Genomic DNA, 21,566 nt, shown 5'->3' with positions numbered 1-21,566 from the left:
GGGTACATGTACCCCTTGGGGTATGCGATGGCACTACAGGGGGTACTGGAGAGAGAGAGAGAGAGAGAGAGAGAGAGAGAGAGAGAGGAAAATTAACAAATAAAGTGTCAGTCTTGGTCCCACCCCAGGCGTGAATTGACTGAAAATGAGAAAAACTATAGTAATAAATCTATTCAGGAGCCACTAAATCAGTGTTTTTCAACCTTAGGGTCATGACCCCTTCTGGGGTCGTCTAAAATTTCAGAATTTCTTTTCTTTTTTTATTATTAAAACAACAATGCAAAATTAATACTAAAAGGCAGTAAAAACAAACAAACATCTGAGCTCAAAGATGATCAAAAACTATTTCTAGAAAAAAATGTCTTTGGGGTCACCAGAAGAACTTAATTTTCAAACCTTACAGAGGCCAACAACTAACTTAGGGGTTCTCAACCTTGGGGTCGCGAAACACTGGAAGGATGCTTAGAAGAAACTAAGAATATTCTTTTTTAAATTTCAGCCAATTTTTGCTTATTTATACCCTTTTTCTGCAACGACACCAAATTTGCCCTTTTTTTAACCTATTTTTGTTACCATATTTTTGCTCCTTTTAATGCATTTTTGCTACATTACTCCTATTTCTGTCATTTCTCCATCAAATTTCAATGCCTTTTCTGCACATTTTTTCTACCTTCAAGACATTTTTGGCAGTTATAAACCCTTTCCACCACTTTTCCACCTATGTCGCATATGTCGACCCATCACTGTCACTTTTAACCTCTTTTCACTATATTTCATGCTTATTTTTGACAATTTAACCACATTCACGATTTGTCATGCTCATTATTTGCCAGTATAAACAAATTGTTCTGACTTTTTCTGCCATTTAAAGGCCAATATTGATGCTTTGAACACTTTTTACCACTTTTTCTGTCAGTTTATTGCCACTCTAAGTTGCAACTTTTAACCAATTGCTGTGGCTTTTAAAATCCCATTTCACCACGTTTTCCACCATTTTGGGTCACTTTTAACCAATTTTAGTTCTTATTAAAACAAGGATTTACATCTTTAAGATGACTAAATACTATGGCACAAATAATAATATACTTCCTGGATAACAATGGATATTATTCAGATAAATAAATAAATGTGGTTATCACAGATTCATAGGACAATGGACCATTATTTTGCTGACTTTATGGATGGACCTCAAAAATCTCTCCCCTTTATTCCCCATTATTGCTGGCCCTGTCTCCACAGGGAGTTCATGTCTGTGTTCATCCACCTTCAGTTACAGTGGGGGTCCCTGGGCTCTGGAACCTTCATTTTGGGGGTCATGGGCTGAAAAGGTTCAGAACCACTAAACTAACTTAATTACTTTGTATACTGTACTTTTCTGTCAAAACTAAGGCATATTTAAGTAAATACCAAGTATATTTTGAGTATGCTAAAGTCGGGCCATGTGCTCTTTTTTTGGAAATCAAAATATGGTCATGTATGAGGATGTGTTCTCCTGCAGAAAAAAAATGAGAGAATGAGGCATTTTGGTAAATGACATTAAAATACGGTGAAGTTGGAAATGTTGAAGGCTTTGGTGGAATAATAAATGTCTTTAAAAAGCAAAAAAAGGTATATAATGTTTGTTTCTTTCAGGTTAAAGAAGGCTCCAGTGAAGCCCAGTAATGCAGCATATGTAAAAAAAAAACTTCTAGAAGTGGGATCCTTTCACATCTACACGTTTCCACGTCCCTGATCCCTCTACCATCATCTTCACTGTAATCTCTCCCACTGGCCTTGAATGTTGCTTAAAATCCCACCACAGGCCAGATGTGATTATGAATGGTCTGAGTCCAGATGCAGCAGGTAGCCATGTTGTTCTCCAACAACGGAGATGCAGCAGTCACAGACAGCAGGTGCTATAAAACAGTAGCTTCCTCCATAGCGTTGACCCACCTGAAACACAAAGAGGTTTGAGCTTGAAGAAAGTCATACGTCACAAACAAACAATGGTATACATTTGGAAAAATCTACCTAGGACAGACATGAGCAACCAGTGGTGTAACTTTCACATGTGGCGTAATGAAAACAAATAAAATACACAAAATTACTCCAAAATACATGCAAAATTAGAGAAACATACTGTACCACCACGAACCTGTAAAAAGGAGCAAGCGGTTCAGAAAATGTAGGAATGGACATAAACATACACGACACGACAAAGAAATACACAAAATTACAACACAAATACAACAAAATGACTTAGAAAACACACAAGACAACTACAAATACACAAAATTACTTATAACAGACAAAACTATTTAAAAAGATACAAAGCATTACTCTAGAAACACGCAAAACAAAAACACAGAAATGCAATAGTACAACAAAAACACACACAATGACTTAAAAAAAACAAACAAAACAACACAAAACATACTAATGACAACAAGTTTTGTAGCTCCCACTATGATTAAAGTTGCCCACCTCTGGCAAAAACAGAGAAAAATAAGTGGTAAAAAGGGTTCAAAGTGTCAATATTGGCTTAAAAGTGACATAAAAAATAGGAGCACTTAGTTTAAACTGGCAAACAATGGGCATGACAAATCTTTAATGTGGTTCAATTGGCAAAAATAAGCAAAAAATATGACAAATAATGGGTCAACATGTGCGACATTAGGTGAAAAGGATTTATAAGTGCTGAAAAAGATTTGGAATTTGATGGAGAAGTTGCAGAAATGGGAGTAATTTATTAAAAGGAGTAAAAATATGGCAGAAAAAAGTGATGAAAGTGGGTTCAAATATGGCAAGTTGTGTGTAGTGGCAAAAAAAAGGGTAAAAATGAGCAAAAATGGGTTGAAATTGTTCGAAAAAATATTCTTAGTTTCGTGAAAGGCTGAGAACCAATGCTTTTTAAAAAAAAAACTGATGCTTAAAGCTGATATTAGGTGCTATGTCTGTTTACCAGAATAACATACACACTTTACAATAAATAACATAATCTATGCTGTCAGAGACTATTAAAGGTTTGAATAGATTGCAATAAAAACATCTTAGCAGTGCAGTGGTTTGACTTCACTACTTGCACTTTCATGAACGAGCCTTTCACGGAAAACAAGTGATTCCTCAAAGTAAATATTGTGAACATTTCTGGTTCAAAGTGCATTAGCTGACCTGCGTGCAGTGAGATGATCGTCAGCTTTGAAGGTATAGTAGAGCGTCTTCTTGTGATACAGATGAAACACATTATTGCTGTCCTCTCCATTGGGCCTGTCAGGCAGCTTCACAGAGAATCCCTGCAGAGGAAGGCTCTCTGCAGGCACTTTATCCTGAACAAACCACAGGAGAACATGCAAAGACACTTGAGTTAAATGTCAGCACTGTAAATATCAGACATGTTTAATGATACAAGAAGAAGAAAAGAGAGAGAGTGCACAGAGAATCCCCTCATTAGCCCGTGTTCAGAAGCTGACAAAGTGTGAGAAAGTGGAATAGTCGTCATGCACTGGGCACACGTGATGTGTTTCTATACGTCTGTGATTGTGTGAGTGCTTCCTGGCAGTATGCGTGAGTGTTGTGAGCCGGTGTGGGAGACTCTGTGCCCCCCCTCACCTCACAGCCTGTGAAGGTGTAGAGCACCTTGTCTTTGAGCAGGAACCACAAACGCTTCCACTTTCTTTTGCTTTTCTTCCTCCGCTGCAGACTCCCACTCACAGTTGATCCTTCAGCACTGAGAGACACCTGGAGGAGAGGAAAACTCATTATTAGACATTGACCAGACGCTCTGAACAACCTTGTTGGTTACATCATACATTGCATGGCTCCCTGGTGGTCTAGTGGTTAGGATTCGGCGCTCTCACCGCCGCGGCCCGGGTTCGATTCCCGGTCAGGGAACAACATTTTTCTTCTGAAATTCTATTAATCCCTACTAATTGCATTCTTTTGACCAAATGTTTTTTTTTTTTTTAGGTCTTTTATTTTGAGATGTTTCTTTTTTTTTTGTTTTTTTTGGAGTTTTGTGTTTTTAGAGTTCGGGTTCAATTCTCAGTTAGGGAATTGCTTCTCCGTCTGAAATTCGCCTTATTTTCACAGGCGATCTGCTGCACCCTGCTGGTTACAACCTATATTACACAGCTCCCTGGTGGTCTAGTGGTTAGGATTCTGCGCTTTCACCGTCGCGGCCCGGGTTCGATTCCCGGTCAGGGAACAACATTTTTCTTCTGAAATTCTATTAATCCCTACTAATTGCATTCTTTTGACCAAATATTTTTTTTTAGGTCTTTTATTTTGAGATGTTTCTTTTTTTTTTTTTTTTTTTTTTTTTTGGAGTTTTGTGTTTTTAGAGTTCGGGTTCGATTCCCAGTTAGGGAATTGCTTCTTCGTCTGAAATTCGCCTTATTTTCACAGGCGCTCTGCTGCACCCTGCTGGTTACAACCTATATTACACAGCTCCCTGGTGGTCTAATGGTTAGGATTCTGCGCTTTCACCGCCGCGACCCGGGTTCGATTCCCGGTCAGGGAACTACATTTTTCTTCTGAAATTCTATTAATCCCTACTAATTGCATTCTTTTGACCAAATGTTTTTTTTTTTAGGTCTTTTATTTTGAGATGTTTCTTTTTTTTTTTTGTTTTTTTTGGAGTTTTGTGTTTTTAGAGTTCGGGTTCAATTCTCAGTTAGGGAATTGCTTCTTCGTCTGAAATTCGCCTTATTTTCACAGGCGCTCTGCTGCACCCTGCTGGTTACAACCTATATTACACAGCTCCCTGGTGGTCTAATGGTTAGGATTCTGCGCTTTCACCGCCGCGACCCGGGTTCGATTCCCGGTCAGGGAACTACATTTTTCTTCTGAAATTCTATTAATCCCTACTAATTGCATTCTTTTGACCAAATATTTTTTTTAGGTCTTTTATTTTGAGATGTTTCTTTTTTTTTTTTTTTTTTTGTGTTTTTAGAGTTCGGGTTCAATTCTCAGTTAGGGAATTGCTTCTTTGTCTGAAATTCGCCTTATTTTCACAGGCGCTCTGGTGCACCCTGCTGGTTACAACCTACATTACACAGCTCCCTGGTGGTCTAGTGGTTAGGATTCGGCGCTCTCACCGCCGCGGCCCGGGTTCGATTCCCGGTCAGGGAACTACATTTTCTTCAAAATTATGTGTGCACCCTTACAAAATGTGCTAAATACATACTTTTGTGGAAACACAATTTTTTCCAGTTCATTCTTTCTTTCTTGAGTTTGATTCCCAGTCACATGACAGGTGCTGCACCCAGTGACGAGAGGATGTCTGTGTGTGAGAGGTATGTAACATACTGTAATGTTTGCCTCTATGTATTATTGTTTGTATTCTGTGAAATGCATGTACAGCTGCTTCTGTCGTGTGCATCTCTTTTGTGTTTGAACACTGCTGAGGAAACAAGAAGTTCATTTCAAGGGGTTTATCCTATAAATGAATAAATAAATAAATAAATAAATAAATAAATAAATACATACATACACACATACATATATAAATAAACCTAATGGTGATAGAGTTAGGAATTGTACACTCACCTGGCTGAGAGATGTGCTGCTCTTCCTTGTTTTCCACAGACTAGGGGTCTGTAGACTCTGAAAAACAGAGGAAAGAGGGCGACTGGCCCGTTGAGTGCGAGGGCTGCTGTTTCCACAGGCCACTGGTAGACCTCCACCTGTGGATGAGAACAGAAGGACCAGCTTTATGCTGAGCTCCAAACAAGTACATTCAGACATACCTGTAGCATCAGGAAAGACCAAAACAGACCTTTTTTCCGCAGTTCGACATAGCAGTGGTCACACACCTTGGCCACTCGGTCTTTGAGGTACTTGAGAGGGAACCTGTTCCTGGAACAAGCTCTACACACCACCTGTGTATAGACAGACAGACACACATACAAATAAAATAAGCAGGTAAACAGGCTGATGTGAAGCTGTTGCCATAGGCCTGTCTGTCCGTCCGTCTGTCCGTCTGTCTGTCTGTCTAACCTTTCCACAGGCGTTGCAGTGGTGTCGTCTGAGTGTCAGGCTGAAGTCAGACGTGCAATTCATGCACATCATCACGTGAGAAACTGGCACCATTACAGGTGCAGCCTCCCCCAGGGCCATCCACAGTTTCTCACGGGCCTGAGGGGACAGTATTGGGGTATTGTTGAAATTCCACAAACAACACGTTAGTGTTAGTTATTAGTAGTTAGTTAGTGTTATTTTATATTAGATTAGTTGTCAGTGCTTTAATTTCTTTACAATGTGAGGTTATGCCATCGCAAAAATAATAATAATAATTAAATCAAAACTTCCTTTGTTTTGGTGGGGCAAGATTTTCAGCATCTTAATTTGCAGTATTAAAATATAAAGCAAATAAAAATGATTTTGTTTGAATTTGATTTATTCACTTATATGTGGAAAAAGGCAGGATTAATTCTTCAAGTTGTAAAAAAAAAACTATTTACTTTTGCCAATAAAAATAAAGAATGCTAATAAAGTTATCTCTGTGTGGGGATGTTTATGTGCTGTAGTGATGGGAGGATAATACCACTTGTTTAAAGTAAATAGGAGTTAATATTTGATTCAATATTTATTTAGTTCCTGTTCTTATTTTTTCAGTTAATGTTTGTTTAATGTAATTAGCCTATTTTAGGCTAATAACCTTGTTATTTGAAGCTGCTGGAGAATATTTTTTTAATCAAATAAAGACATAGTGTAGGCAGATTAAGACATAGTATAGACATAGTGTAGGCCTCATAGATCAATAACTTGATGATTATTTCAATTCAAATGTTAAAAACAGAATTTTAATGCATTTTTACCTAAGTTTTTTAATTTTTACTAATTACTAGACATTTCAGATGACCCCAAATGAGGTCCCAACCCCAAGGTTGAAAAACACTGGTCTATGATATTCCACATCCCACAATGCAATGTGCGAAACCTTTCTGAAAAAGTCAATAAACCAAGGACCTATACTACAAAGCTAGATAATTATATCCTGGATGTATCTGTGTTAGCGGGCTTCACCTAACCAGACAGAAGCTGTAGCAGCCTGGCTACGTGCGCGCTCTTGTGACAAAGGTGGAGATTACAGCGTCAGACCAATCACAATCAAAAACTACGTCACAATTGAGGGATAATTCTTTGAAAATATGAAGAATTAAAATCCATAATTCAGAACAAAAACAACAGTTGCTGTAGTAAAAGCAGCAAGTCATTAATGCAGGAAAGTGCCCGATGCACACAGGCTTTATCAGCTGACTTATTCTACTTGTTTTACTTTATCAGTCCGTCAGATAAAAATCTCTATGCTTCTTATAGGATGTCATCAGTAAATCAAACGACTGCATTGACATCTAAATATTCTCTCTCCTGTCAGCGTCACATCAGATCCACACAGTGACGTGTTCACACTGATCCTCCTTTTATTGGACAGGGCATTTTCTAAAAGAACTGACTGGTCAGGAGGCGGGACTTTAGTGCTGGCCCAGATCCCAGCCAGAACAAAACCTGGTCCCGACCAGGTTAGTCGTTCAGCCTAAGTTCCCATGGTGATTTAGCGCCCGTAAGATTTTAGCCAGACTGATTAAATCCTGTAAGTTAGCGTAATAAGAGGAAATCTAGCTTCATAGTACAGGCCTTAAGTGTTTATGGTGGAGATCAAAACTAACTTTTGAGGGGAAATGTTATCGTTTTACATCTTTTTTTTGAGCAAATGATTATTGATCTATTGATCTGTGAGGCCTAAACTGTCTTTATCTGATCAAAAATGAGTCTCCAGCACCTTCAAATCAACCTTGTCTAGATTAAAGCTTAACATAAATACTGTAATTCACTAATTTGAAGATAGAGGCAATTATGTCATTATAATAAACTATTGAATTTCTTTTTTTAGGTGAGTTGCAAAAGACGCACAAACACACACACGTGCGCACACACTGAATAAGGCACTTTAGGGATGTAACGATTAATCGTAAGGCAGTTAAAAATCGATTCATAGGTATCACGGTTGATATCGATTTTCTGAAAATTGAATCGCAGTACTTTTTTTAACCAGCAAGTGTAGGCGGCGGGCGGAGTCTGCTAATACTTTGTTTCTGGCCGCCTTCTACTCTTAAATATGTTAATAAATGATTCATTACCCCTTAAGCACCGAAAGAATATCTGTAATATTACTTGAATATCTGTAAAAGTCACGTTTTCTATTAGCTCTGTCTGCTAGCATAGCTTCTCTTCTTCACTGCAAGATATCTGCATGCCAACCGACCACTGTGTTACCAGCGCCCTCTGCTGGTCCAAACAAATATGATGTAAATCAGTGTAATCAGGTTTTTTTTTTTTTTTAAAGTCCAATTGTTAAGGCACAAAATACATTTTCAGTTGCACTTTTAAAAGAAAAAGAACTATTATGCAGTTTTACATTGTTTATTATAGAACCAGAATTTAAATTAATAGGCTTCATTTTCATTTGTATTATTCCTTTATTTATTTCATTCAAGATTTATTTTTAGTTAAATGGCATTGTTTTGAATTGTTTATCAAGGAATTCCTTTGACAATGAAAAATAAAAGGAAAATAATATAGTATTTTCTATTTTTTTTCCCAAAAAAAAAATTTGTCTACAGTCCCATTTTGTAAAATAAATCGTGAGAGAATCGTATCGTGAACCTAGTATCGTGAATCGAATCGTATCGGGAGTTGAGTGAATCGTTACATCCCTAAGGCACTTTCTTCTCACCTCTATGCAAGGACCACCAAAGGTGCAGAGTCCTGCAGCGTGGTCCGCTATGGCCCGACTCAATGTGTGGAACCAGTCCTCGCGCTCTCCAACTGAGCTGAAAAACAACAACAACAACAACACTGGTTCAGAGACACTTTGAACTGTTTCAGATGTGACAGAATAACATTCCTCATGTTTCTTCTGCTGCTTACCTGGCAGACAGTGTAATAGTGATGTCAGAAACCTCAATCCTAAGGCAGTTTAGCACGTCGTCCAGCGTAGGTTTACTAACCTGCATAACAGGAACACACTCAGGTGTAAAAAAAGAGTACCCTACTCGAGTAAAAGTAGTTACTTGATTGAAATTGCACTCAAGTACAAGTAAGTCATACATAAAATACTCAAGTACAAGTAAAAAGTAGCTGAATTAAATAGTACTCAAAGTAAAAGTTACTATTTACTTTCACCCCCCATGTTTATTTTTGGTTATAAAACTTGTCATGGTTCCCTTACATACAGTAAAAATCTCATGTAGAAAGAAATTCTTAATTTATTTTCCACAAAGGAATCTGTATAAAATGAAAGGTTTGTTAAAATGTATAATTATCTTTTAAATAAAATATCACCAATGAATTCAATTAAAAAAAAAACACAAACACATTCTCTGCTCTTTGCTGTTTTAGTGTGGTGCATTACGTTTAATCTGATTGGTCGGCTATGATGTCATGCATTTGACTGTTGTCTGGTCATTTCATTTTTTGTAAATTCACATTATCTGTTGATCATTTTAAAACAGAAAAAAAATAAAAATTTGCTGGGTGTAGAAATGTAACAAATTGCTTCTTTTAAAACGTACTTAGGTAAAAGTAAAATGACTGATTTAGAAATACACTCAAAAAAGTACAAGTAACCATAAAAGCAACTGAATTACAGTAACGTCAGTACTGAATGGGGTCGCCTGAAATGTCTAGTAATTATATATATAAAAAAAATTGATTTACTGATTTTAAATTATTATTCTTTAACAAATTAGAACACACAATCTTGAACAACTGTGTTCTATACTTTCACTTTGTCAAATATAAATCTAATTCAAATAAAATGCAGTTAAAAACAGAAAGTGTCTATTCGTACGATTGCTGTACGGACAACCCCGAAGTACATGTACGTATCGTTTTAGGGTTAGGGGTATAGTTAGTTTATAACCCTATATCGCAAAAAATTTTATTGTTAGGGTTAAGGTTAGGGTTAGGTTTACGGTAAAGTTTAGTCTTAGTCACGTGACCTAAACTGGCCAATGTGGGGCGCTGCGTATGGATAGAATGTTGGTATATTGATACGACAACCGTACGGATAGACACTGCCTTAAAAATATGTCTGAGCTGGCACAACTTGCCAATTTATTTTCCACAAAGGCGTCTGTATAAAGTAAAAAGTTAGTCAAAATGCACAATGACTTTTTAAAATAAAATAACACCAATAAATTCAATTCAAAATAACAAAAATATCAGGCTCTAAGTGTAGCTACATTTATGAACTCTGAAACAGTGCCATGTGGACAACATTATAGGTAGAAACCCCAAGTACAAGTACCCATAAAAGTAACTTAATGACAGTATTGTGAAGTACATTGTAATCCATTACTTTCACCTCTGGGAACAGAAGCTTGTGATAGGTTAGTGATGGATGTAGAAGCTCAACAAACCTTCATCCCTGACAAAGACAGTGTGTTCTTCAGCCTGTACTTTCCATCCTGCTGAGGGTAGGTGTACAGCATCATGTCGTTCATCTGTTGCGCAGCACAAAAAAAAGCATTTATATTTATTAAAAGTGTAGAAATATGTTAGGATAATAAGATTATAATCAAAGTAAAGCGGTTTAAAATAAATGACACATTTAAGGTGTAATGCTGCTTTATGGACACAAGGTGGCAGTGCTTTATTCTGAAAGCAAGAACATGCTCAAATTTTACAATTTTAAAACAAACACGTCTGTGCATCTTTTTTTAGCTGAAATAATGTGATTTTTGGGAAACATTTTACTTGAAATTTTATACGGCCCCCAAAAACTATTTGCCTAAAATTGTATTTCAAGAAGTTGGAAGGAATATAAAGCCCGACATAATACACAAAATAACTCCCAAAACACACAAAGAAGACACACAGTGACTAACAAAACACAAAATGACAACAAAGACTGACACAACAACCACTTCAACAAACAAAATGATTACAAAAACACAAAAAAAACAACAACAACACACAAAAGAATAGCTGCAAAGACACACAAACTGTCAACAAAATTGCACAAAATGACAGGAAAATACAGAAAACAACAACCAAAGTACAGAAAGTGACAGAAAAATACAAAAAAACTTACAACAAGAACACAAATAATAGCAAAAACACACATAAAGACTCCAAAAACAAATCAAATGACTAAAAACTGAGAGAAGAACAAAACCAAACGAGAAAACTCTTTTTACACCGCATTAATGCTGAAATCGGTCATTATTCTAAACACTAACATAAATGTTGATCGTGTGGCCCTCGGATCAGATACGATCACATTTTTTGTGGCCCCTGTTGTGATAGAGTTGCCCATCCCTGCCGTAACCTCTAACCCTACCTAACCTCACTAGAACCCTCCACCTAACCAAAAAAATGCCAACATAGCGCCAAAGGTGTCATAATTTAGCAAACAACACTTAATGACAGCCTTCATGACACATGCTAATGACAGATATATAAACATTCATTTTTGCAATAAAGCTTCAGCCAATATTTTACAAAATGTGTTGATTTATCTTTTTAAATTCGACACCATAATTTGAGTCAATATTTTTTTGTGCGACTGGCCCTGTTTTGTTTGAAAAAAAAGGTGTTTATTTGCTCGTCCTACGAGAAGTTCTTCAAACGCCGTCGGTTCATTGTGTCAGGAGAAGTTTTTCATTACGTGGACAAAAGAAATGACCTCATTGGTCACACCTAACATGTGCTATAAACATCCGCTCAGGCATTGAAGGAAGCATCCAGGAATTCTCCACCCCGGCCTATATCTACCCTCCTCAACCCTCAGCCCTGCTCAGGCTACACTGAGTACTGGGACAGGGTGGGACAGGTCAACCTCAGCACAACCACAACAACAACAACAACAACAACAACAACAACAACAACAACAACAACAACAACAACAACAACAACAACAACAACAACAACAACAACAACAGTCGGGGGAACAGGTTAAAAGGCAAAACAAGAAATGGACAACTGGCCACATGTGGCCCTCGGTCTAATTTCAATGTGCCCCCAAAGTAAACGTACAAAATTACAGAAAAATACACAAAACAAAAGCAAGAATACATGAAAAAATACAAAGAATTACAACATTGCAAGACAAGAAAAACGCAGAAAATACTCCAAAAACAGAAAATTACAACAAAAATGAACAAAACGACAACGACAAATACAAAGAACTACTCAAAATAACATACACAATTACAGAAAATTACAACAAAAGTACACAAAAAGACAAGAAGAACACTAAAAAATGACTCCGCAAATCTACAATACTAACAAACAAGCAACATGACAACATAAATACTAAACAATGCCGACAAAAAAACCCCAAAATGACAACAGAAATACACCATATGACTCCAAATAACACAATATGACAACAGAAATACACAAAATAACAGAAAATAATGTACAAAGTTACAAAAAATTATAACAAAAGTACACAAAAAGACAAGAAAAACACAAAAGCTTACTCCACAAATCCAAAGTACTAACAAACCAGCAAAACGACAACAGAAATACTCGAAAATGACTACAAAAAATGCAAAATGACAACAGAAATACATATGACTTCGAAAAACATAGGAAAAATACACAAAAAGACAACAGCAACGCACACAATGCAATCATAACAAGCCAGACAACAACAAACAAACAAAGAATGACAGAAAAACACACAAAATGACTATAAAAACTCTCTGTTCTTTCCTGTGTTTACGCTCTGATTGGTCTTTATTGTGAATTATTCCCTTACAAGAAACAACATGAATCTATGAAACCTTAGCCGCACTGTACAGTATTCAGGTCTTTATTTCAGTCACACTGGTGGAATTATTATTTTGTTACTGAATCGATTTCAAGTCACTGAATAGTTTTGGATCAATTTGTTCTAAATGAACCAATATCGTCCTTGAATCAAATCGGCAACAACAAATCGTGATTCAAATCAAATCGTTGCTAAAACAAATCATTACTATTACCTCTAACATGGTTCCTCAGTTTTGTGTTGAATTCATTGTAAATGGCAGTTTTTATAGAATTTCCACGCCAATTACAATTACAAAGTCAATTATCTGAAATCAATTACTATTACAACAGCAACATATTTTTTTCAATTATGATTACAATTATAATTATGTCTTAATTGGATTTATTTAACAATTATGCAATAACATTGTTTACAGTTACATTTATCAGTGGCTTTACAGTCCTTATGTTATGTTATTTACTAACTAAAGTTATTGATTGTCATTTAGTACTCATTAACTCATTCATAGGAATTTGCGTTCATATACAGAATATAACCTGCTGTGTATAACAATGTCCTTATTTATCTGTATAAAAATTGGATGCTGTTTTTTTTAAAATCCCAATTATCAACATCATCCCTAAAAATCCCAAATCAGTCAGGCTCTACTGTTAGGCAACACACATTTTATATCACATGTGTCAAACTCAAGGCCCAGGGGCCATATCTGGGCCTTTAGACCATCTAATTCGGCCCGCAGGCGAAAGTAAAAAAGACAGTAAAAAGGTGAATTATCGTGTAAATGACCCAATAATTCAGTTGTAGATATCTCAGCCCTTCTAAATACACTATTTTAATAAAACTCCACAATATTGTTCAAATTTCCTCACATTAATTCACATAATTACCCCCAAATTAAACAAAAAAAATGACACAAAATCAATAAAATTGTGAATATAAAATACTGCAGAAACTAATATTTGTCACTTATTGCCTGGATATTGTGGGTGCTTTACACAAGTTATGTGCCATTTATATTTCAAAGTGCAAAATAGAGGACATCAATGTAAAAATGTGTTCATTTTCCTGCCTAAAATCTACTTTATATTCTACCTCTGTACTAAAATGAGTTTGACACCCCTGCTTTATATTCTATTCTTTTCTAAATGGAAGTCTTCATTTCTTCTTCTACTGTTTTGCACCATGTGTTTACTCGCTGTCTTCTTCCTCCTCCCTTTTGTTGTCCATTATAGGGCAGCTACCAACATTTATCAGCTCTACTTTATCTAAAGTCTTGAGTTAAGACTGATAAAGGTGTGGAACAGAGAAAATGAGAAATCCACACCATAGCTCTGTGTTCCATTGTACTGGGATCAACCAGGATAAGGCAGAAGCAAACGCTGCTGCGGATACGTAGCTCAAGTATAATTCATAATAGCAGACAGCACTGATTGCACTGGGAACAATAGATTGGGCTTCTCTATTTCACATTGGGTGTTTATGTAGCGTCGCCACCCCTCCTCTGCCACCTCCTCTCTGCATTCTACAGGGTGTCTGGTCTTCACTTGGCTGTCAGTCCCCTCCCAATACACAGGAAGTCGGCATCCAATGACCCACACCAAACATCCTGTGAGGAAGCAGGGCCTTGGAAAACAAGTCCTGAGAGGAGAGGAGAGGAGAGGAGTGGAAGGTCCCTGTTCTGTGGGTGTGGTGCCTAATGGAGGTCTCACAGCCTTGGCCTCGCGCCCCAAGCCTCACCTCACTTTCAGACTGACCCACGCCCAAACATTCTTATACTGGCTTTCTGTTGACCAAGACTGATTTGTTTTCACCTCAGTCTAAATAATGTCAGGGGCTTTAAACCGTTGTGTTCCGAGTAAGAAAGCAATGCTTTTATAGAAAAATCCTTGTATTTTAATAAACTACAGCACATTTTGTATGTTTGGGAGTTATTTGGATGCTCATACATTTTAGGTAATTGGATCTACTGGAGTATTTTTATTGACTGTCTCTGTTACTTGTAAGTACTAGGGCTGTAGTCAACCAAGGAAATGAATCGTCGGCCAAGACTATGGCACAGGATGACAATATATTATGTTTTGCCGTTTTGTGGTGTCGATGATTTGCTTTTAAACACAGACCATTTATGATGTGAACCTTATTCAAGCTTTGACCAGAACCCGACAAAGCAAAAGTGAAACCTACAGGTCCAACAGACATTAGGTATTTATATCAAAGCCCGACCTGAAACCGACTATTAAAACCTATTTTTTCCTCATACAAATGACATATTTATGTTGGTTTTAGTGGTAAGCCTGCTTTTATTAATAAATAATGTCAACATCAGATCAGCGCACGGGGAAACAAACGCACGTCAAACACAGGTGTGCAGTGTGTACACAGCAGTGGATCTATTTACATAATCCACGTATCAAATATGAGGATAATCCATGTTCTTGTGCAGAAATAGGATTAATTTAACAGTGAATGCTTGTGTTTCAAGTCTGTCTTAATTCGTTCCCTCTCTGCTCTCTAATCTGATCTGACCTGATCTGATCTGATCTGATCTGATCTGATCTGATCTGACCTAATCTGATCTGATCTGATCTGACCTAATCTGATCTGATCTGATCTGATCTGATCTGATCTGATCTAATCTGATCTGATCTGATCTGACAGCTGAACCAACTTTTTTTTTGTTGTTGTTTGCAGCGCAGCACGCACTCACACAGAGCTGTTGCTGGACATAGAATCATGTACATTATATTGATATTTAATCCTTGTCACCTATATAAGTGCATTTTAACAACAGTATTGAAACTGGTACCACTGCTGGTCGACCAATGAAAATGTTGGTCGACCACGACGGCATCGACCACTTTTGGCAGCCCTAGTAAGTACTGTAGAAAATGACTTTTATTGTTATTAAATGTTTGCATTAGATTGTTATTTGTCCTGAGCCTATCATTTTGGAGATGAATGATTTCCAATCTCTTTCTAAAGTTGGGGTGGTGCCAAATTGAAGACAGCATGCTACTGTAGGTTTTAGGCAAGGCAAGGCAAATTTATTTATATAGCGCATTTCATACTCAAGGCAACTCAATGTGCTTTACATGATAAAACATTCAATTGTTTAAAATCAATAAGAACATTTAAAATCATCAGTAAAATCAATTAAAATCATCAGTAAAATCAATTAAAATCATCAGTAAAATCAATTAAAATCATCAGTAAAATCATCATTACATCAACAACATGACAAAAAATCTCTCTCTCAATCATATGCAGTAGAGAAAAAAAGTGCCTTTAACTTTGATTTAAAAATGTTCACATTGGATGCTGACTTCAGCTCCGCTGGCAGTTTGTTCCACTTCTTTGCAGCATAACAACTAAAAGCAGCATCACCATGTTTACTGTGAACTCTGGGCTCCACTATCTGATCTGTGTCCATAGACGCAAATGGACGTTCGTAATGTCCAGGGCTTTCCACCACACAGTCACGATGGAGGCAATCAGTGGGTTTTTAAAACAGTTGTGACATTTGAGGGTCGCAGTGACAGAAAGAAGATCGGAGAATTTAATATGTTTGCAGTCTAACTGTTCAATTATAGTTATAGTATTCTTTTGGTTTTAGCCATTCTGTTAAATATAATATTTGGTTTGCTCGGTAATAATGCATGTAGGTGGGGGTTTCTAAAGCATTATTTTTACCAATAACAAAGAACTACTTATTTTTTCCAATATTATAATTAAAGCTGCTGAAGATGATGAATTTTATTCAGATAAAGACATAGAGAAGGCCTCATAGATCAGTAAATCACTTGCTAAAAAAAAAAAAGATGTAGAAGGTTAAAATTGCCACTCGGTTTTTAAAAAAATCTCCACTGCAAACACACGGTTTATTGACAATGTCAGAAAAATTATACTCATTGCATTGTGGGATGTAGAGTCCTGTAGACGGATGCATAGAAGTGTTTTTACTTCAATTTTACTGTGATTTCTTGTGTTTGCCAACAAAAACTCTGCCCTTGTGACTTCCCAACACATTTCTGGTGTTTTCACTGAAAATTGCAGCAGAACAATGGACAATGTTTATTGAATGTTTTTCCCAAAAAGGTGATATCACAGGGAACAAACTAAAGCAAAAAATAGCGTCAAGTGAGTCAATGTCCTCCTTGTCTGACACAAACACAATAAATCAAATTAAGATTGAAGTAAAAACACTTCTATGCATCTGTTTATGGGATATAAACACATCCAACAACGTAATGCACAAAACCGTTCTGACAATATCAATAAAAGAGTGTTTGGAGAACAAAACAAACTTTCATGAGCCAATCTCAACCTTTTACATTTTTTATTTTTTCGAGCATATGATCTTCAATTTATGTCTTATTCTGATAAAAAAAAAAAAAACAATATTTAGGTAATTGATTAATTAATTGTATTTATTTTAAGACCTGGAACATCTCTAGCAGGCAGGAGACTGGTGAAACATTTGGTGGTGAAACAAGCAGCTATTCAGAGAAAACTCACTTTGATACAACCCAACAAAGTCTCTGTTTCTGCTCTCAGCACATCACGATATGACCTCGAGAAAAAGAACCTGGCTATGAACAAAGCAGAGAAATGTAACTACTTCTAAGTCTTTGGGTAGTTTGAGCCCTGCCGAAATAGTCCCAGTCTCAGGTCAAATGGGAACATCTGATAATGTTGTTAAATTGTTATAAACCTTGTTTTGGCTGAGTTTGCGTTCACAGCTAACTATTTGATCCGCTTCAAAATGGCAGAGGCACCACCGTCAGTTACAGAGCTGTAACTCATTGATCATTGAGTGTGGATACGATTCTCAGCAGTAAAAAGAAGAAACAACAAACAGGGTGAAGGTCAGTGACACAGCCTGTTGTCCCTGCAGGCAGCGCTCAGGGAAAACACAACACCATCGTCTGCACTAAACATACTGAAACCAGCTGGAATCTTGTAAAAACTCTGACCAATCCCTGCCATTCGGTCTGAATAGAAATAACCAATTAGATGCATTCATGTCTTGTCATGCTCACTCCCTCATCTTGCGTGCAAACTCATCATGTGACACTGTTCCATGACATTTTGTGCACATTCTTCAGCAGACCTTTGATCGGTGGCAACAAATTAGGCATTTGAAAAGTGCTGCAGAGGTGTTTCTGTCTTTCTGTTGGACAGGATATCATTGGTTTTAAGGGGATTATTGGCATAAGGAAAGGGGAGGAAGGGATGGAGCTTCTAGGAGGTCTAACCTGGCAAGAGCCAGATTGATCAGTAGCCCTTCCTCTAACTCGGGTTCTCCACATCGATCTGTGTCTGGCAAATCCTTTCGGAACCAGGGAGGGACATAAACAGAAAGCTTGAAGCTGATTGGGCAAAGCAGCTGTCCACCTTGATTTGTCCAAAAATGCACAAAGTGCCTCTCGCTTTTTTGCTCTTTCAAAAAGGAAATGCTGGATTCTTCTAAAACTGAGTTTATAGCAGCTTCCACACGTTCATCATCCTGCGTCGACATCTTTCGATTTTGATTCGGAGCTATGCTAATAGCGGCAGCCCAGCTAGTTTCCGGGAGACACCCGGCTATCCCGCCCTAAACCACAACACCGCCTCATGATTGTTTCGAACCGGTTCGGTTCGAGTTCAAAAGGCAAAGGCTAGAGCAGCACAAGATGGATTCTGGTGTTTGTAAACACCAAGAGAATCCATCTTGCAGGCAAGGTTAGAGGAGGTCTGCTAGCTTTCCAAAATTACAGACTGCACCTTTAACTCTACTTGTGCTGCAGCTGCTGGTGTGAATTCAATTGGCGATGTTCCAAATACGGCCAAAACAAACCCTTTAGAAATTCTTTTGCTTGTTTACACAAAACGCAACAGTTTTTTGGCAAAAGGAATCCTAGAGAGGTCAAAACGCTGCAGGATCTGCTGTTGTAAAAACACTCTGACATATTTCTTCGGCATCCCTGACTTTAATGTCAACATTGGAAAGATTATTTTGACCAATTCCTCCTGTGTATTTAGGATCCTGCTGTTTAGGTTTAGGGTAAGAAGCGTTATATATCTGTATGCCCTGATTGGTGTGTTTAAGTGATAAACTAGTCATTTATGCATGAAATGTTGTTTTTTCTGACATCAAAGCACGATAAATAGAAGAAGAATGGTTACCAGAAACAGATGTCTTGGCTGTCGACTTTTCCTCGAGACCTTCATAAGTGTGCCCTCTTTGACAAACATCTGACAAAACACCATTTAAAGGTTTAGAGGATTAGTTTGGTGTCAGGTTAAGTCAACATCTACAACATTAAAAAAGTAACTTTTCTGTGATTCTCACCCTTCCAGGCTTCAGTAGGTCCCTCTTCCCTTTCATGCTGTACTCAATGTGGACCAAACGCAACAAGTTCTCCTGCAGAACACAGATGATTTGATTATATTAGACATGTATTAGTTCTTAGATGTCTTCAAACATTTGCTATGCAATACAAAGAACAAACATTTATTTCATTAACCAAAAATGGGAACGTGCTAAAGCAGTGACTACAGCATTATAAAAAAAAAACACAGGAAACAACTTAAAAACAGTGCTATCCATCAGCTTATCAACTTATGTATCAATAGGAGCAAAATATTTAGTTTTTTAAAGAATTTTTGACAGTGAACTCATTAATTTAAAGTGATCCTCAAGATCATTTCAAACTTTATTACCATCAACAGAAATGCATTTGTTCTAAATGTACTTTTTTTCAAAAATACAAATCCCTCTTAAATTACGTTTTCTTTCTCTTAGTTTAAAAAAATTATATAACACTTCTTTTGCTCGGAATAAAATCCCTAACACTTTTAACCTTACTATATGCATACATTTCATTGATATAGATTTTCTAAACAGTTTGTTTGTAGGTGCCCAGAATTCCACTTTATGTATTATTCTTAATGCTCTCTTTTGTAATTTGATTAATAGATCTACATGTGTTTTACATGTATCACCTCAGCTTTCTGAGCAATAAGTAAGGCAAATTAAGAGATGAACAAAACTACTTCAAATAGGGTTGGGCGATTTAAATCTCAATGATTTTAATGCAAATACAGTCTTACCAGAAAGACAATTCAGGGTGGAATTTGCTGATGCAAAAATGCCACACACTGGCAAAATTAACTTCATGGTGCATTAAGATTGTTAAAAAAAAATAACTTGTGCGTGTATCACAAACATGGATAACCAGTGGCCCCAAAAGCAAATGCATTTAACAGAGAAATACACAGAACAACAAAAATACGTAAAAGAACAACAAAAATACATTAAAAAAAACTTTTAAGAAAGTACAGAAAAATGGAGAAATACACAAAAGAACAACAAAAATATATACAAAAAGAGGAAAAAAATGCACAATGGGACAACAGAAATACATAAAAGAATAAAAATAAAGAAAAGGACAACAAAAGACACAAAAGGAAAAGAAACGAGATAAACGAGAAAGAAATGAGACAACCAAAATCCATACAACATGCCTATCAAAAAAATACTCAAAAACGACTCAGAAAGACATCTAAAATGACATAGGACAACACAAAACACAAAAAGAGACACAATGGGACTTAGACATTTATTAACAAACAGCTTCACAATATGAGACACTTTTGGCTTTTTCTCTAATAAGGGACAGCACGTGTGAGTGAGTTCCGTAGCGTGGCTTGTTTGGGGGAATGTCTGTATTAGAATGCACTCAGTGATCATGTAACTATTCTTTTAATGCTGTTCTGAGAAGTAACGAAAGCAGCAACTCCTAAAACGAGTATTAAATACAAAATAAGCTATAAAATATAGATATATGTTGATATCGGAAATATTGTAATATAGTTTGAATCTTGATATATTGTCCAGCTCTAACTTCAGACAGTCTCTATTTAATATACTAATGTAGAATGCCAATAGTTTTAAACATCTATCTAAATCTATCTATCCAGTGATGGATTAACTGGGAGGCAGAGAATGAAACACTCTCCGTTTGTGCTGAAAGGGAAGTCATATGAATGAATAGTAGAGAGACGTAGAAAGAAGGAGCGCTGTCAGACAACGTGTGAGCAAGTGCACAGAATATAGAAAAAAAGACAGACTGATAAACAGAGGGGAGAAGCCAAAGAGCCCCAGGAGAGTCTGACAGTGAGAAGTGAGAAGGCCAGGATTTATTTATCTCCACAAAGTTCTCACGTATAGGAAAGGAGAGCATAAGTCACATCCAGCCTTACACTTCTCCCTTTGTTACAATACACCTGGGACGCTCTAATGACATCATCTTTCCTCGCCCACGGACGTTAATCAACAAGTGGCTAAAGCAGCCACGAAAGAGCAATGGACCTGTGCTTTAACACAGCGAGTCATTTAGAAGAAGGATTCATTCAGTGCTAAAGCCTGAGCTGTCTAACGTCGTCACGCTTGAAATCGCTCTTTCATTGCCAGGTCAGACACAAAGGAGCGTGGCCGTAACAGCGACGCCGTAGCCGTAGTCGTGAACATGTGAATGTGTATCCAGAGTCGGAAACTATCTCACCCCCTGTTTCAGATTGTCGTTGGCCTGGTCGGCGACTTCAGACACTATTACTAATGCAGCTGCAACACAAACAGGGAGAGGAAAACACCAATGTACATGAAGTGGCTCCAATCATTGGCAAAAACACAACAAACAACATCCCAATCCCTTTTTAGAAAGTAAACCTGATCCCAGTCAAATGCCTTACAGTATACTTAAACTAACCTTAACTCCAATAATAACCTTAACTACAGTAGTTTAAATCTGATTCAACT

At 37.0% G+C, this 21,566-nt stretch overlaps 1 protein-coding gene and 5 non-coding genes across 8 annotated transcripts in view; 5 read left to right on the top strand and 1 right to left on the bottom strand.

The window, feature by feature from the left end:
• Window positions 1-1,205: 1,205 nt before the first annotated feature.
• fgd5a (FYVE, RhoGEF and PH domain containing 5a) overlaps window positions 1,206-21,566 on the bottom strand; it is a 69,608-nt gene continuing 49,247 nt past the window's right edge. Inside the window, exons 10-21 of one of the 3 annotated variants that reach the window (XM_028445831.1) lie at window positions 21,313-21,371; window positions 19,098-19,169; window positions 18,932-19,000; window positions 10,404-10,487; window positions 8,911-8,990; window positions 8,717-8,813; window positions 5,977-6,114; window positions 5,756-5,858; window positions 5,527-5,663; window positions 3,589-3,717; window positions 3,151-3,305; window positions 1,206-1,932 (exon numbers count right to left, since the gene is read on the bottom strand). In XM_028445831.1, the coding sequence (XP_028301632.1) occupies window positions 1,896-1,932; window positions 3,151-3,305; window positions 3,589-3,717; window positions 5,527-5,663; window positions 5,756-5,858; window positions 5,977-6,114; window positions 8,717-8,813; window positions 8,911-8,990; window positions 10,404-10,487; window positions 18,932-19,000; window positions 19,098-19,169; window positions 21,313-21,371 (1,160 nt within the window). In that variant the 3' untranslated portion in view covers window positions 1,206-1,895. The remainder of the gene's footprint in view (window positions 1,933-3,150; window positions 3,306-3,588; window positions 3,718-5,526; window positions 5,664-5,755; window positions 5,859-5,976; window positions 6,115-8,716; window positions 8,814-8,910; window positions 8,991-10,403; window positions 10,488-18,931; window positions 19,001-19,097; window positions 19,170-21,312; window positions 21,372-21,566) is intronic. The other 2 variants (XM_028445832.1, XM_028445833.1) reach the window with 2 other exon arrangements.
• Window positions 3,799-3,870, top strand: trnae-cuc (transfer RNA glutamic acid (anticodon CUC)). The gene has a single exon. It is a non-coding gene; the product is annotated as a tRNA-Glu (tRNA).
• Window positions 4,112-4,183, top strand: trnae-uuc (transfer RNA glutamic acid (anticodon UUC)). Its single transcript has one exon. It is a non-coding gene; the product is annotated as a tRNA-Glu (tRNA).
• Window positions 4,427-4,498, top strand: trnae-uuc (transfer RNA glutamic acid (anticodon UUC)). The gene has a single exon. It is a non-coding gene; the product is annotated as a tRNA-Glu (tRNA).
• On the top strand, window positions 4,739-4,810 carry trnae-uuc (transfer RNA glutamic acid (anticodon UUC)). Its single transcript has one exon. It is a non-coding gene; the product is annotated as a tRNA-Glu (tRNA).
• trnae-cuc (transfer RNA glutamic acid (anticodon CUC)) lies at window positions 5,038-5,109 on the top strand. Its single transcript has one exon. It is a non-coding gene; the product is annotated as a tRNA-Glu (tRNA).

The sequence above is a fragment of the Gouania willdenowi genome, chromosome 5 (assembly GCF_900634775.1).
Source record: "Gouania willdenowi chromosome 5, fGouWil2.1, whole genome shotgun sequence".
Lineage (NCBI taxonomy): Eukaryota > Metazoa > Chordata > Actinopteri > Blenniiformes > Gobiesocidae > Gouania > Gouania willdenowi.
Note: the sequence above shows the minus strand (reverse complement) of the source record. Positions and strands in the feature narration are given on the sequence as shown.